The following is a 15,917-nucleotide window of genomic DNA, read 5'->3' as shown; positions in this document are numbered from 1 at the left end:
CAGCGGATTCAATTCAATAGGTTGAGAATCACTGTTCTTTATGACCTGGATTCAAGAGTCGAGATAAATAAACAGACATTTGAATAATAGAAAATAATTGACTTATGCTCTTTACTAAAGATAAAAATTGAAAATGTTTAAAATATCTTTTCTTTAATCTAAATTTTTCCAACATTTCCAACTTTGCAGATCCTCAGATCTGTCACATTTTACTTATGAGTCTTATGACACATGATGTATTACGGCATCTAGGCCGTACAGTTACAATTTTTCTCTCCGAGTATGTATCGTTTTTATTATTCCAGACAAAGTGAGCTTAATAATAGATTAACAACAGATCTTATATCTTATAACCCTACAACAAATTGGAGAAAGTACCTAATTAAAAAAACTAACTGAAAAAAATTTAAGGTGAAAAGACCAATCTGCTGCTATTTCGAAACTTATTTATGACTTGATCCAACAATATACAGCGACGCTTTGTCTACAGATGAGATAAAATACTATAAATAATGAGATGAGACTCGTATGTATGTGCATATAATACGTATAAGTCTAGATTTGTGGTAGGAATCTAAAAGTATTTAATCTTTTATAGAACTTAATGAAGGTCCAGATATTAACTGGAACGCATCATATTTAACTTACAGCAAGAAAACTGTAGATGTAACTTTATTACTTTCATTTTCCATTATCATTAGATAAAATTAAATAGATATTTATAAATGTTATAAAAAAAAATAGGCGTGGAGACTTTCAACTGAAATAAAACACCTAACTTGGACATAGGCGATTTTTGTAAAAAATCCCGAAACAGGTCAATTATTGTTTTTCCTTGTCCACACTTTGTCGCATACGGTTTTATAGATAAATACATTATCCATTTGTTAAAAAATAATTATAGGTTAGGTTTAAATTTTCATTGAAATTACAAAAAAATCTACTTCCGTCGTTCAAAACTTGATATTAGTATCGCTATAATATGTACTTCAACAATACAACAACATAAAATGTTTGGTCTTACACTCTTTGGTCTTATTCTACCACAAATAGCAAACACCTGATCGTCATGCACATGGCATAACCGTTAACTGTTAGAAGTGAGGTTAGAAAACGTCGACTCCAGTTAATTCTTTTCGTGTTTTGGTTGTGAATTTAACAAGTTCAAGTGATATTTCCAGCGAACGGACTTAATTTTCATCAGTGGGAAATGTGAAGTTTATTTTCTAAGATCTACAACGCCAACGAACTGTTAAATTAAATAACTGACAAGTCAAATAAATTTAGAATTATTGTGGGGCCCAAAGTATCTAATTAAAGTGGTCACGGTAGGTGCAACTGCTTAATTACTGAAGTAATTTTGTAAGTAGAAAATAATGTAATGATGTAATGTCATGAATACTGAAGACGTTTAGTTCGATAAAAGATAACCCAAAAGACATATTAATTTTGCCTTTGATTTTATATTACTGTTTGTTTGTTGACTTTTCACGTTATGTATCTCAGGAAACTAACACGAAATATGTAGTTCTTTGTGTATTAAGAACGCAAAGTGATACATTGTTGATGTTGATTGAGAGATTGACAATGTACTATTGGGAGCATGGAATTTCGGGCAGCTATTTATGTCGTTTAAAAAAACCCAATGTAGTCTAAGCTTTATTGTCATAAATGTCATAACAATTAATTTTGACGAAATAAACAGTTATGCACAATTATTTTACATTTTAGTTATTACAGTCACGGACAGAAAAAGTGGGACAAGTCTTATTACGAAATTTAACTAAAATTGAGTTAAGTAAACCTGGCTTATAAATAAATAAATATTTTAATAGTAACCATAGAAATAGTATAGAGCCTTACATTAGCGAAAAAATATTGTCCTATTTTTTTGTCCGCGACTGTAATTTCCAAAGTTTAATAAAAAGACTTTAGTTTCCAGAAAATCACATCTAAGCACTTGCAAATTTTCAGGATTGATGAATGCAATTTGTCAAAATGACATGCAACAATAGTAGATATTAAAATGAGGTTTATTAAGTCGTCTAGCATCTAAAGCCTATTTCACATCTTATATCGTCAAATTAAGTCTGCCCGAATTTCCGTGCTCCCAATAGTACACTTGCGCTCGCAACACACACAACATTTTTTCTACAATCGCAACTATTATACTATGTATTATCCGTTCACTTGACGTCCGCACTGTCAGGTTGACAAGCTGTTGGTAATATTTAAAATTCCTATTATACTAACTTGGTAATTTACGTAAAATAATATTGCCACATTAGAAAGGCATATGAGTCATTTATCTATTGCTGATGTTCCTCCAACAATTATTTCTCTTGCCGCGTCCGATTCAGGATCAGAATTGGAGTTCTATTCTGAGGAAGATTTAGATGCAATACCTTAAATAGCGTTAAATAAAATAATTTGAAACACCAGTTTATAACCCAACTTCTTCTATCTGACAGTAGCAATTTATTTATCACTAGATTTAATGTACACTCAAAAGAAAAGTCGAAATTTTGATGTACATTCGACCAATTTGAATAAAAAATTTTATATTTGAATATCTTCGTTATTTTAAATGACTGCTCAACGATATTTAGTATTAATAAAGGCTGCATTGCCCTCTTTACATAGGCACTACAAAAATTAACAAGGATCTGGACAGAAGAGGAATATTCAAGAAAAAAATTAATGAAAATTTTTTATTTTCAGCATTTCCTAACATTATAACTTTTAACATGCATATCAAATGTTTCTGTGTAGATTTTCTGCCTAATAATCATCCTAGTGCTTATTATTGACCAATAAATTAATGTTAAATAAAGACAATTTTCAGACTTCATTCACCAGTGTGTATTTACGTAAAAAAGTACTTCACGGCTTACTGATTTACAAAAAAAAAAAACATAATTAATTTATTATTTGACAACGTCAAAGTAAAAAAGTTCGTGAAATCTTTGAAATAATCTTTTATACAAGATGTTGTTCTCACAGCAAGAGGAAATTAATATTATTTTTACGTATGGAGAGTGTCACCGGTGCTATCGAGCCGCAGCAAAAATTCTTCAGGCCCGTCAAGAAAATGATAAATTTTCCGAAATGAATATCAGATGAATTGTAAAGCTGTTTGAAGATACTGGCAGATACGAGTAAGGGATGCACTTCCCAAAAATATTAACTTTCAAAATGCCGTTGTTGATTAGGTAACTGAAAATCCACACACAAGCACAAGAGTGGTAGCGGCTACACTGAATGTCTCACAAAGCACGATTATTAGAACTTTAAAGTCTTTGAAATTTCATCCATATGAAATGATCCTGCAACAAGAACTTCACGGAGTTTTTATTCCAGAATTGAAAGGTGTGTGGAAGTTAATGGTCGAAATAAATTTTGAGCATCTTATTTAGTTATAATTATTTTGAGTACATTTTAAAAATTTTCTTTGCTGCTAATTGTGTTACATTGTTGAATTTTGTCGGGGCAAAGAGCCACCCCCCTCCTTTCAGAACGAGAACCACCCCTGCGTGGGTGAATGACAGAGATTTGAGACGACAGTACCGCTACCGAGATGGACTCAGGGTACTCAGGGTAGAACAGTCACAGTCAGAAGTCACTAAGTCATTTATCCAACATCTCGAGTACGGTCGTACGGTCCAAGCAATTGTACATAAATGTAAATAAACGTTTTGCACAAAACGATACGGTGTGTCAGTTTACGGGCGCCTACAATCAAACCAGTGAAGCCTCCATTAGGCTGAGCAAACCCATGAGCCCCATTTGGTTCCGAACAATTCCTGGAGCCCCCATTAGGTCCCAAACAAATTTATTGCAGATATTTTAATTGTTATTATTTAGTATGTGCTTAAATTATTTATTCACCTTGACCCCCTCTTTAAGCTTGACGCACCCACCTCCATAATAGCCACTTTTATAAAAAAAAAACAAAAAAATTAGGAGGGTACCGGGTACCCCATGATTCATTGTTTAAAAAATAAAATTAACATTTAAATTCGTTTTATTGAAAACTTACTTTAAAATAGTTTAGTAAATTTTTCCAGAGAAGACTGATCCCTAGGATGCAGACGTACCTACACCGGGGTTTGTACATACATACCTATTTGAATGTTTATTGTATTTTACCGAATAGTTCAGAAATAAAAGAATTTTAAATAAGTTAACAATGCCCCGTCAAATTGACGTATCTAAATTATTTGCTGAAAAATGAGTAATCTGTGAAACAAATTCGTAACAACTTTTTACGCATAAACTCTGTTTTGAACACAGCTGGAAAATTAGTTCTTTTTAACACTAATTTATTGCGTAGTCATCAGTAAAAGTGTAATAAAAACAATACAGGGAGATACAGAGGCCACAGCTGAATATGTTATACTCCGTAATCTGAGAAAAAGCCAAAAAAAAATTTTTTTACTGCGGTTGTTTTTCAAATAACTCTGTATCCTTGCAGGTTTCGTTAACTTTTGTTAAGCACATGTCAAGAGGTCATTGAGATATATAATATTGCTAAATATTGTTTATCTTAATTGATAATTAAAAAAGATATTCGGATATAAAGTTTTAGTAGACGCACCCTGTACAGGATCATTATATGATATGATTGTCCCATCGCAGTTGGCGTTGAAAACACACACAAATTTGGGATGTGCCTCTAGCTTCGCAACGTTAGACAATAGTGTACTAGTACTAACTAGTACTAGTGTAGACAAATTTACACTACCGCCAGCAGCACTACCTATCGGGGATGCTAGTCTCACTCATGTTATAAAGCTTGCCGCACATTCAACTACGTCACCAACGCCTACTGCGATGGGACAATCATTTATAATGACCCCGTACTTTGTTCTTCTGAAGATTATGATTAATTATTTCCTAAGGTGGAGCGAATACCACAACCTTTTTTGGTAATGGTGTGAAAGTATCTACCATAGCTTATCTATCCTTCTTAAAAAAAAAAAACAATACTTGTACATATGTGCATGAAGGAAGGCTTAAAATGCTGCAGTGATTGTTCTTGCAAAAAATGTCAGAACAATGTTTCTTGTTTATATGAGGATGAGGGTAACGAAGAAGAAAGCATTTAAAGTAGGTAAATTTTAGCAAAAATACAAAAATATTACCTACTCAAAACTTTACAATTATTGTTTTGACACGGCTACACTCTCTATCTATATTGATATAGACGACTAAATACGCGTGCCGTGTTATTTCTGCCTGCCAGAAGCTGCGGCGCGTTCACTCGTCGAATAAAAAATAATTATTTTCTCAAAAAGTATACAGGCCACCGAATTAATTCTTTTTTTAAAAACGTTTCCGATATCTTAGTTACATTTGGCTCGCTGCATGTGTATCGAAATTTTCAACATTTCACATAGGTCCCAGCAGAGTGATTCATCTAAATGTATTAATTATTTTTTTCAAAACTCTCAATATTTGCGAAATTTCCAATTCACTATTGGAAGCGCTGTACTTTTTAGTATAAATATACAAAAAATCAAAATTATAGCTTCAATAGTTGAATTAACACAGCGTTAAATGTTACGAGAAACGTAGTGTTTCGGATTACATCTCAACTACGTATAAAAGCCGTTTTCAAAGTTCGGTCTTATTAAAAAAAGTTGTAGATGACCATTCCTTATGTCCCAAAATGTCCTCTACAAGATAGTATCGGTCTCATTTAGTTAAACCTTGGAATCACTAGAAGTCATAATTTCAGTCCGATTTTGCTCCACTACTTGGCTTGACTCGGCCCTTGATAGCGTACGCTGTGTCTGTGATTCTGTGAAAAGTTGCAAAGAAAGAACCGCTCGCCTGAATATTCATCAACTGTAATTAGTGCTCACAAATTCATTCGGTCGACTGTAAAAATTTGTTTCGTTGATTGCTACGCTCTCTATAAGTGGCATCCAAAAGTAAAATTTCTTGCATACGGTTTTCCATTTAGGTGGCCAATCTAGTTATATAAAATCAAAGATTTTGCTAATTGAAGCCCTCACTGCAAAAAGGGGAAAACTCAGTTTTTAAGCGAAAATGATTTTAATACCCCAGGGTGTATACAGTATGTTATTGAAATGAGTTAAGAAAATTTAAACGGTGATAGAACTCATCAAAACAAATTACTTTTCTATTTACCATTTTTTCGAAAAATCTTTCTAAACCCAGATAAAATTATAATTAGTTTGATCGTAAATTCTAGTACCCGCCAATGTCTCCGTGCCTACATTAAAAGCGAAAGAAGATAAAAACTTAGATAGTCAAGCAAAAACCAATTCTTTATTCGTAGTAAGTGAGAGTGACATTGAAGTTACGCACCACACTTGATCAAGGGCACTAACCTTCAAATTAAATGTTCGAAATGACGCCCTCCGTTATCGATGCACGCTTGTGCCTTTCGAGCCATAGAAGCTTGAGTTCTCATCAACATGTCAGACTTTATCGAATTGCCTCGGTCAACTGGAGTCTCATACACAATCTGTTTTAAATGGTCCCATAAAAAAAGTCACAAGGGTTTAAGTTCGGTGAACGAGCTGGCCATAAAACTGGTCCATTACGACCTATCCACCGATTTTCTAAATTAGCGTCCAACCAATTTTTAACACCTGGTGCACTGTGAGCGGGCGCTCCGTCATGTAAGTACCACACACATATCCCTCCGAACTTCCAACGGCACGTCATCCAAAAGGTCACTCAGCTCATTTTGTAAAAAATTTAAATATCCTTCACCATTTAAATGTGGAGGTAAGACATGTGGCCCGATCAAACGATTCCCAATTATACCTGCCCACACGTTAATCGAAAATCTTTGTTGGAAACCACGTTCTCGGATTTGGTGTGGATTTTCTTCTCACCAGATGTGGGAATTATGCGAATTGAAAACTCCATCTCGAGTAAATCCTGCTTCATCTGTGCTTAAGACGATGCTTAAAAAATTGGGTTCTTCGTCGATTTTTTGAAGAAGCCATTGACAAAATGCAATTCGACGTGGTGGATCTTCTGGTTTTAAGTGTTGGACACGTTGAAGATGATAAGGATGTAATCCTTGTTCGTGCAGCGTTCTCCAAATTGTGAAACTGGAAACACCTATTCGTAATGCAAGTCGCCGGCAACTAACATTCGGTTCTTCCTCAACAGCTTGCAGAATTTCAGGCTCCAAGTCCAAGACACGTCGAGATCTTGAACGGCCTCGATTTCGGTTGACAGGACTAAAAATACCATAATCCCTTAAATGCTGGACAGCATTCACAGGGAACTTGGCGACCGAGAAATCTCTCCATGTACAAACGCCTGGCTGCACCAGCATTCGATAAAGCTTTCCCGTAGATCAGCACCATGTCTGTTAACTCCGGATTAGTGCACTGCACCATTTTTGACGATAATTACGGGAAATTCACTTTCCAATAAATTGTAAACACGGCCGCATGCAGGGGAAGGACGTGACTAAATTGTGTCAGTAAGTTTTTGCAAGACCTATCCGCCTGGGTTTTTGCCGTATTTACTTTTTTGCGTTAACCTTTTTCGTACGAAGCCGCTGTTCTTCCACCGTGCTATCCATAAACGACTCGATGACACGGAATACGGTGAAAATAAATTCGAGCATAAATTTGAGTTTTCGAAAAAATGGTAAATTGAAAAGTAATTTGTTTTGATGAGTTCTATCACCGTTTAAATTTTCTTAACACATGTCAATAACACGCTGTATATACATTTAATGAATCCTTCTGCATTGTCTGGTAGAAGAACAACGCAAATCATATTCAAAATAAACAAATTTAGAAGACTTTTTATACCGGGATGATATCAAAAATTATCTTGGTCAAAGGTGGTCGTGGATTTTCAAATAATTGTGGAAGCTTTATGTCACATAATTTTTTGAATGTCAAAATGTGGTGAAAATCAATTTTCGAGAGCACTTCGCAGTAATGCCGAAGGATTTTTATGCATGCCCATGCTCCCATGCATGCCTTACAAATTGTATTTTGTATTATAGGTCAGTGATAAAATAAAAATAAGTGATCTCCCGGGAAAGTTTGCGAAATTGATTTTCCTCTGCAAAAAATAAATGGCAACGAAAACTCGCTACGTGAAATTGGAAAATCCAGTATAAACTAAATCAGCAATTGAAAATTTATTATTATTACATTGTACAGTGTGTTTTGCGAAACTGGCTCTGTGACTCATAAAAAAGGTGCTGATAGGCGAATCGTCCGTACCGAAGAAATAGTCACACTAAATAAGTTGAGACCGACGTTTTCCAATCCATGACCACCGTTGACAATAGTATATAACGGTATTAGGCCGATATGGGTTATATAACAGACATGGTTGAGGTATTGTAAAATCGAGGCGGAGCCGAGATTTTATAATCAACCGAGTCTGTTATATCCATATCGGCCGTATGTTGTTTTATAGTTTTCTTTATACCAATAATACTTAACATTTAACGATGATTTATTTATAAGACTGACATTTCTCTTTACTTCAAAAATTAAATTTAGTTGTCATCTGTGCCGTAACCGTAGCAACGGTAGCAAAAATAACGGCCTCGGTCTGATAATTTTGAATAACGGCCTAGTCTGTTATAGGTATCATATCAATCAAGCATTGAGTACTGATAAATCCTAATAACAGTATGGTATAAAGAAAAGATAATTTTTGATATCCCGGTACTTATAGTTGACTCAAGTTGCAAAAAACCACTTTGCATTTGCAACAGCACTTTTATGGCATTGGTCCTTTGAAATTACGTTAAAATTGTACTTCTATGGAAAATATTCAATCCAAACTATGATTTTATGGTCCTTTTGTGCCTTTATTTGGTTCAAAAATATGAAAAAAATGATGTTGAAAATGACAAGTGGTTTTTTGCAACTTGAGTCAACTTTATATTCCAGTACTGTTTAGCGTAAAAAAGGGATAATTTTAGATTTGGATAATTTATCAATACAGCCTTATATATTTTCTTTTTGTTTTATTTGAAATAGATTATGAATAAATAATAATAAAATAATTTCTACTGAGTGATCGGCCTTGGGTGAAACTTTTTAAATAGGGTGGTACACATGAGCGGTTGATAAAACGAAATTTTAAACTATAAAATAATTTACAATAAATGCCAAAAGTAAAGTTCAGAGGTGACAGGGAATCGGTAATTCTTAATAAACAATTATTATTAGTAATAATTCCAATACACAACAACTGAATATGATTGAAAAAAAAGAACAAGCAAACCACAGCAAATTACGATGTTACGTTAAAATAAATTTCAATCAAAATTGTATGATAACATGAGAAGGGACTAAAGAGTAGGTATCTTTTCATCCCAAGTGTAAGATTAGTGCACGAATGCAGCGAAGGCAATTATTACACGAGAGATGAATTAACCTTGTCGGCTATGCTTTTACCCTCAAGGAACTAAAAGAGCTCCTCCATCTTTTGAGAAATGCTTTATGCAAAGGTCGTGCAAAAACACTATCTCTAACATTTTTTTAATCATTATTTAACTATCTGATTTGTTTTATATGTAACTGTTTTATAAAGAAAAAAACAATTTGTGCTTAATTGAATGCATTTGTCTTGCTAGTCCGTAATGTTTTCCCAGTTATTTATTTATTTAAATACAATTCACTTTTAGGATTAGATTTGATAATAATTGTAGCAAAAAAAAAGCTAAAATTGCGTGACAACAACTGTTGCTGCATTCATTTATAACAACTTTCAATATAGTAGAGAAACAATGAGTAACTCAAAGAAAACAAACTTGGTAAGTTGAATATTTTTGAAAATAGGTAAAAAATGACACGTATCTGTTTCTCCGTAAATTTAGAAGAGAAAAATAAAAATAGAAAAGACAGAACAGGAAGAAGAAGACGAAGAAGAAGGTGTGTCTAAAAAACAAAAAATTTCCAAGAAACCTGGAAGTAAACAAGTTGCTGTCAAAGCAAAAAATTATGAGCCACTATGGAGTGAACACGAGTTGTTAGCCGAACAAACTGGCTTAAGTCTAAATGTGGCGAAAAATATCACCAAGTTGTTTGAAGATGGAAACACTATACCCTTTATTGCAAGATACAGAAGGGACGCAACCAATAACATGACAGCCGAAGATCTCAGAGCAGCTAAAGAAACGTGCGACGAGATAATTGTGTTGAGAAATAAGATGAGCACTGTCATCAAGAGCCTTAAGAAATTAGATGTGCTCACTAACGACTTAGCCCATGCCGTAACTTCATCTAGATCCATCGAAGAGCTGGAGTACATCGTACGTAGATTTACCATCATCTCCACATTATCACCACAAGGTTGCTTTTAGTATTCGTCTTATAAAACCGGAAGCAAGCGCCGTTTAGCCGAAAGAGCCAAAGAACTGGGCTTGGAAAAGCCGGCTTTGATGCTTCTCAACAACGAACGCAAAGTGTCCTTGTCAGATTACATCGTCGACAACAACAAAGATTTATCTAGTGCTGCCGCGGTAGAAAAAGGAATCATCCACATCATCTCCGCGATTATCTCCACAGATGCAGAGATACTGGCGTCCTTAAGAGAACTGTACTTTTTCCTGTTCATCCGATATTTTGTAATTATTTTGTTTCATATTGTAGGAGGAAAAGAAGTAATTTCGCGATCAAGACGCAAAAACTTGGTTCCAAACAACATTCTGACTCGAAAGAAAATAAAAAAGAAGACGACACCAAGTTCGACACTTACAAAGATTTTGAGATTGCGACCAAGTATATAAAACCCCATCAGGTCTGAGAGTTTTTATCATCTGGTGACGTACCGCTAATGTGTTTTTTAGGTGTTGGCAATTAACAGGGGTGAGAATTTGAAGGTTTTGTCTGTTAAAGTGATCGTACCTGGCGTAATTTTTCAACAGTACAAAAATTTGTGTACGAAGAAGTGGTTTAATGTGGGCGAAGCGTATCAGTTGAGGACCAATATTTTAAAACAAGCAGTCGACGATTCGTACAATCGCCTGGGTAAGCGTAAATGTTAAAAAAAAGAGTGTGTGCTTAAGACCGCACGACAGAAGTGAAAACTTCTATGATGCTCGTTACTGATTTTAAGTAATATGTACCTGTTCTATAAAAAATATATCATTATGGATGACTTGGAGGAATAAGGAGCAAGGCATAAATAATTAATATTATTTAAATCCAATGCTGTTTTTAAATAAACATCAAAAATCTGTATTTTTCAATAGAAACTGCAAATACGTCCGCTTTTAGAGGTACACTCTAGCAAAATTTGTGAGGTTAGGTTTGGATGTTTAAGTTTTACTTTCTTCACGATATTGAACACAACACAAGTTTTCATAGCAATACCAATACCCTGTATTATAATAATTTGTCCATTTTCCTCTTCACATTTTGCTACACAAATTTTTCCAATAGATAAATTGTTGAAGCCATAAAATTGAGAATTACCTACCTACCTACGCATTAAATCCTACATTCATCTGTAAACTTACAATATTTGTCGTGTCTTTATCGTTTATATTATATAAAACTATACAGGATATTTCACGAGTGATAATGAGCCTGACGGAATAATAAATTCAACCCACAATACATTTTCAAAAAAGCCGGACATTTTAATGACAGTAGCCAGCTTTTTTCGGAAATTTATGTTTTTATTTATTTTTTTATTTTTATTTATTTAAATGCAACCCACATTATTATGGGTTGCATTTTAAATTACGTCAGGCTCATTATCACTCGTGAAATATCCTGTATATACAGGGTGATTCATCTTTTACCGCCGGTGGCAAAATTGACCTTAAAAATTATGATTTCCCTTTCATATTTTGCAGACCTAATTTATTATCCATAAGGCACATAATATCAAAAAATGAAATTTATAAGTTAATTAGGTCAAATTTTGCCATTTTCTCAATTATTAATTGTTTAATTTATTCAACTTCGTAGCATATGCACACTCAGGTATTTTCACACAATTTTACCATGTTAAATTAATTTTAGCGTATGGTATTATTGAAATAAACGCATTTTGATATTCAAATTTTTATTTGCTTCATGATTTACGACATAATGTCCAAATATCTTAACAATAAGATTTATTAGAGGATTTTTACTACCACAGCAGGGGGTCCTTTGTAAAATCGAAGAAATTCGTCTAAGCAGGTCAGTTTTACAAGGTAGTCATTGTTGGAGAAAATTTACAACACTAAAAGCCAACAACCATCAATAAAAGCAACTTTTCCATTAAAATCGATTTAATTCAAAAACTAACAAACATTTTTCGAAACGGATTGCAGATATTGATTTTATACGCCATTAGCCACATTCTGATGCAAAAATTTGAACATAATTTTTTTTTGAAAAACAGTTTTTTATAAATACCTGCTCAATAAAAAATTTTTTTTTTTGAAATAAATTATACCGGTCGAAAGTAAATTTTTTGACAAATCAACTCTGTAAATTTTATAAATTTTTCTCAATCCTTAAGGGTCATTTTGCCACCGACGGTAAAAGATGAATCACCCTGTATATACAGTTACTCCTGCAGCTCTGCACTGAGGTCAGGTCAGGTCACAACACAACGTACAGTCGTTGACCAAAGTAAAATAGGACAAAGTAAATTTCGGTTGTGTAATTCGATATTTTTGCGAAATCCATCTCTTAGAAACAAGTGTCAAAAATAAAAAAACAATTCTGATAAGTGTCATCATTCGACAATATTTCAAAAACTCACAATCATTCAATTGAACATAGTGACAGTGACGAGATGACAAGTGAAAAAACACAACCTAACTTTTTGTAAATCAATTGTCAAGTCAAATCAAGTTGTAATCTGAGACACATACGTCTCAGTTACACTACACAAATCTTTGAATTGTGAAACTGTCTAAGGTAACAGTTTGTCCTATTTTATTTTGGTCAACGACTGTACAATGAAAATTTAAAATTGACAAGTTACGCACAGTTGATTGTTTTTCGCTGGCTCCGCTAAAAAACTCTACTCCCTTGATTTTAGCTTTCCGTGTCGTGCTGCGAACGATTTTCGCTTGTATTTTACCGTATCGCATGAAACTAATTCACTGCCCGGGAATAAAATGTATGTGGCGCGCCTAAAGAAGTTTTCACTTCAAAAATATTCACACGTTTTGACACATATTTTACACTGTTTTCTTGCAATAGTAATACTATGGCGGACAATAAATTTAGGCCGGCAAATTTCTGACATTTCAAAAAAGCCTACCTACCCATAGAATAACATGCTTACGATTTACACCACAAGATGGCGCCGTCAGACTTTAGACGAAAACAATAAAATTATGTTTTTGAAAACTGAACTGATCAATGGATGGGTATTGGTTAATGTGACTCTCCTTCATAAAAAGAAAAGTTGAAGTTACCTAGTTAAGATAGATAACCACGTTTTCAACTTATTGCCTGTAGATTGTGTTTGTCCGCCCTTCATCATGTCTTGCCTCTTTCTCATGCACCTCTCAAATATATTAGATTTAATTTTTTGCAGTGGAACCTCTGATTAAGCGAGAAATCCGATCCGAACTGAAACAAAAAGCGGAAAGGGCCTCTTGTGAAGTTTTCAGCGCAAATTTGAAACAACTCTTACTAGCGACACCTCTCAAGGGCAAACACATTTTGGGAATCGACCCGGGATTTTCCAACGGTTGCAAATTAGCTTTAATCTCACCGATGGGCGAAATGATATCTCATAATGTTTTATACCCACACAAATCAAATCGTAAAGAGAAAGATGCCACCATTTTGAAAGACATGCTACTCGAACACTAGTATACGCAACGAAAATGCGAAGGAATAAATTAACAGTTACGAATGTTTCAGTTGCGAATTAATTGCTCTCGGCAACGGAACAGCGTGCAGGGAAACGGAAGAATGGATTTCGAAGCTGATCCAAGAGAAGTTTTTTCAGCCGTTGGATGTCAAATACACTATTGTAAGAGAAGATGGCGCCTCAATTTATTCGTGCAGTCCTGAAGCCAAAAAAGAATTTGCAGAGTTGGATCCAAACATAATAAGTGCCAGTGAGTAAAATGTACAATTTTGGGAAGCGTTGAAAGTCTTGTTTTAAGTATCTTTGGCCAGACGAATCCAAGAGCCTCTGGCTGAACTGATTAAAGTGGAACCAAAGCACTTGGGAGTGGGGATGTATCAACACGACATAAAGAAAAAGTATCTGGACGAAGCTCTAGACGATGTAGTTTCCGAATGTGTCAGTTTTGTAGGAGTCGACTTAAATACTGCGTCTCAGTGTCTTTTACGGTACTTGGTAGCTACACTCGCTCGTGCAGATTCAAATCAAAGTATATTTTAGGCACGTTGCCGGTTTAACTGAAGCCAAAGCTCAACAAGTAATCGAACACAGGACCAAAAACGGACCTTTTGTTTGCCGACAACAATTATTGGAGGTCTACAGGATCGGTAAAAAAGTCTTCCAACAGTGCGCCGGATTCTTGCGAGTAGGACCGACGAGTGTCGAAGAGGAAGCTTACTTTTACAAAAATCCGATAGCTACCAAATTAGACTGTACGAATATCCATCCAGAGTCGTACGGAATTGCTGCAGAATTGGTTAAAGAAATGAACCTCAAACTGGTCGATGTGGGAAAATCGGATTTTATAAAAACCGTCAAAGAGAAGCAGTTGGACTCGTCTAAACTGAAAGAAAAATTTAAGGTGGACGAACAGACGATTCAGTTGATTTTGGATGCGCTGTGCAAACCTTTGAATCACGATTTGCGGAGTGATTGTCCCAGTGAACCTGTTTTCAAAAAGGGGTTGACTACCATTTATGAGATTCAAGTTGGTAGTGTTTTGACTGGGGTGGTCAGTAATGTGACACATTTCGGTTGTTTTGTTGATATTGGGGTGGGAATGAACGGGTTGATTCATGTCAGTAAGTATAACGGGTTCAGTATGAAGTTGGGGGACAAAGTCGAGGTAAAAGTTATCAGTATTGACATTAAAGCGAAACGGATCGGACTGCAAGCTGTAAACGTACTCTCGTAACGAGTACCTTCATACTTAAAATTGCACTGTTTGGTTGTTTAGTTATAATAAATTATTATTTTTTAATCAGTGTTTTATTAGAAGAATTGCTTTGATAAACGATCAGAGCCAGCTTGTTTTGGCTTCTCTGGGTAACATTAATCTGTTTGACAAGATAAATCCCGCAAAAGCTCTTTGAAAGGCTCAATTTCTTTTCACAGCTATCAGGCAGATCGAGAAAAAGCTTTTGCTATTGCAGATGCAACCGCACTGCTTTTAAATTAAACATTTCATAGGGAAGTGTGAAAAATTAATGAAATGTGACAGATTCGGTCAAATTTGATTGCTGCTCCCATAAATTTCAGTAGGTAATGATTTCTGGTTATATCTGGGGCTACCAACGTGATTATTTTAATAGTTTTGGTGTTATCTGGTTCTGTACTTAAAGTCCATTCATTTTGTATTGAACTTTTCAAGGTCAAATAATTTAAATTTTGGCTCTAATTATGTTTTGTAAATAGTGACATGCTTCTAACCAACATAATGTGATTTAGCAATGCTCAATTCAACGTTTACGGTGTTTACCTGCATGTCATTATTTACAAAACATAATTACAGAGTCAAAAAATAAAATTATTTGACCTTGAAAAGTTCAATACAAAATGAATGGACTTTACTTTTATTAATTCCGGATCCAACGCTGGCCTTAAATCCGGGATATACAGAGTGGGTACTATCCCGGAAACCCGGAGGCGGAATTTTGACCACAACCACAGAACACTTCTGCTTCGTCGCACAGTGGTGCCAACCTGAGACCGACATTACGGGAGAATTTTCAAGCCTCAGAAGAAAATCTGGAGGAACGAAAATCTCACCAGAAGTCAATGGACCGTGCCAGAAT

The 15,917-nt window shown here is 34.7% G+C and overlaps 1 protein-coding gene across 1 annotated transcript; it reads left to right on the top strand.

Annotated features, from left to right (window-relative positions):
• The first annotated feature begins 708 nt into the window (after positions 1 to 708).
• On the top strand, positions 709 to 15,103 carry LOC138126411 (S1 RNA-binding domain-containing protein 1). The gene is made up of 10 exons (XM_069042187.1): positions 709 to 1,328; positions 9,656 to 9,784; positions 9,848 to 10,282; positions 10,334 to 10,569; positions 10,623 to 10,770; positions 10,820 to 11,000; positions 13,522 to 13,801; positions 13,854 to 14,053; positions 14,102 to 14,291; positions 14,344 to 15,103. The coding sequence occupies exons 2-10, from the start codon at positions 9,758 to 9,760 to the stop codon at positions 15,035 to 15,037; spliced, it is 2,391 nt and encodes a 796-aa protein (XP_068898288.1). The 5' UTR covers positions 709 to 1,328; positions 9,656 to 9,757; the 3' UTR covers positions 15,038 to 15,103.
• The last annotated feature ends 814 nt before the right edge of the window (positions 15,104 to 15,917 follow it).

Source organism: Tenebrio molitor, chromosome 3, assembly GCF_963966145.1.
Source record: "Tenebrio molitor chromosome 3, icTenMoli1.1, whole genome shotgun sequence".
NCBI classification, from domain to species: domain Eukaryota; kingdom Metazoa; phylum Arthropoda; class Insecta; order Coleoptera; family Tenebrionidae; genus Tenebrio; species Tenebrio molitor.
This window is presented reverse-complemented; position numbering and strand designations above follow the sequence as displayed.

Bases quoted from the DNA above. Each gene is read 5' to 3' on its own strand.
- LOC138126411 (XM_069042187.1), top strand. From the start codon at position 9,758: ATGAGTAACTCAAAGAAAACAAACTTG. The intron at 10,570-10,622 runs GTACTTTTTCCT...TTCATATTGTAG, and splicing joins CTGGCGTCCTTAAGAGAACT to GAGGAAAAGAAGTAATTTCG. The intron at 13,802-13,853 runs GTATACGCAACG...CGAATGTTTCAG, and splicing joins GACATGCTACTCGAACACTA to TTGCGAATTAATTGCTCTCG.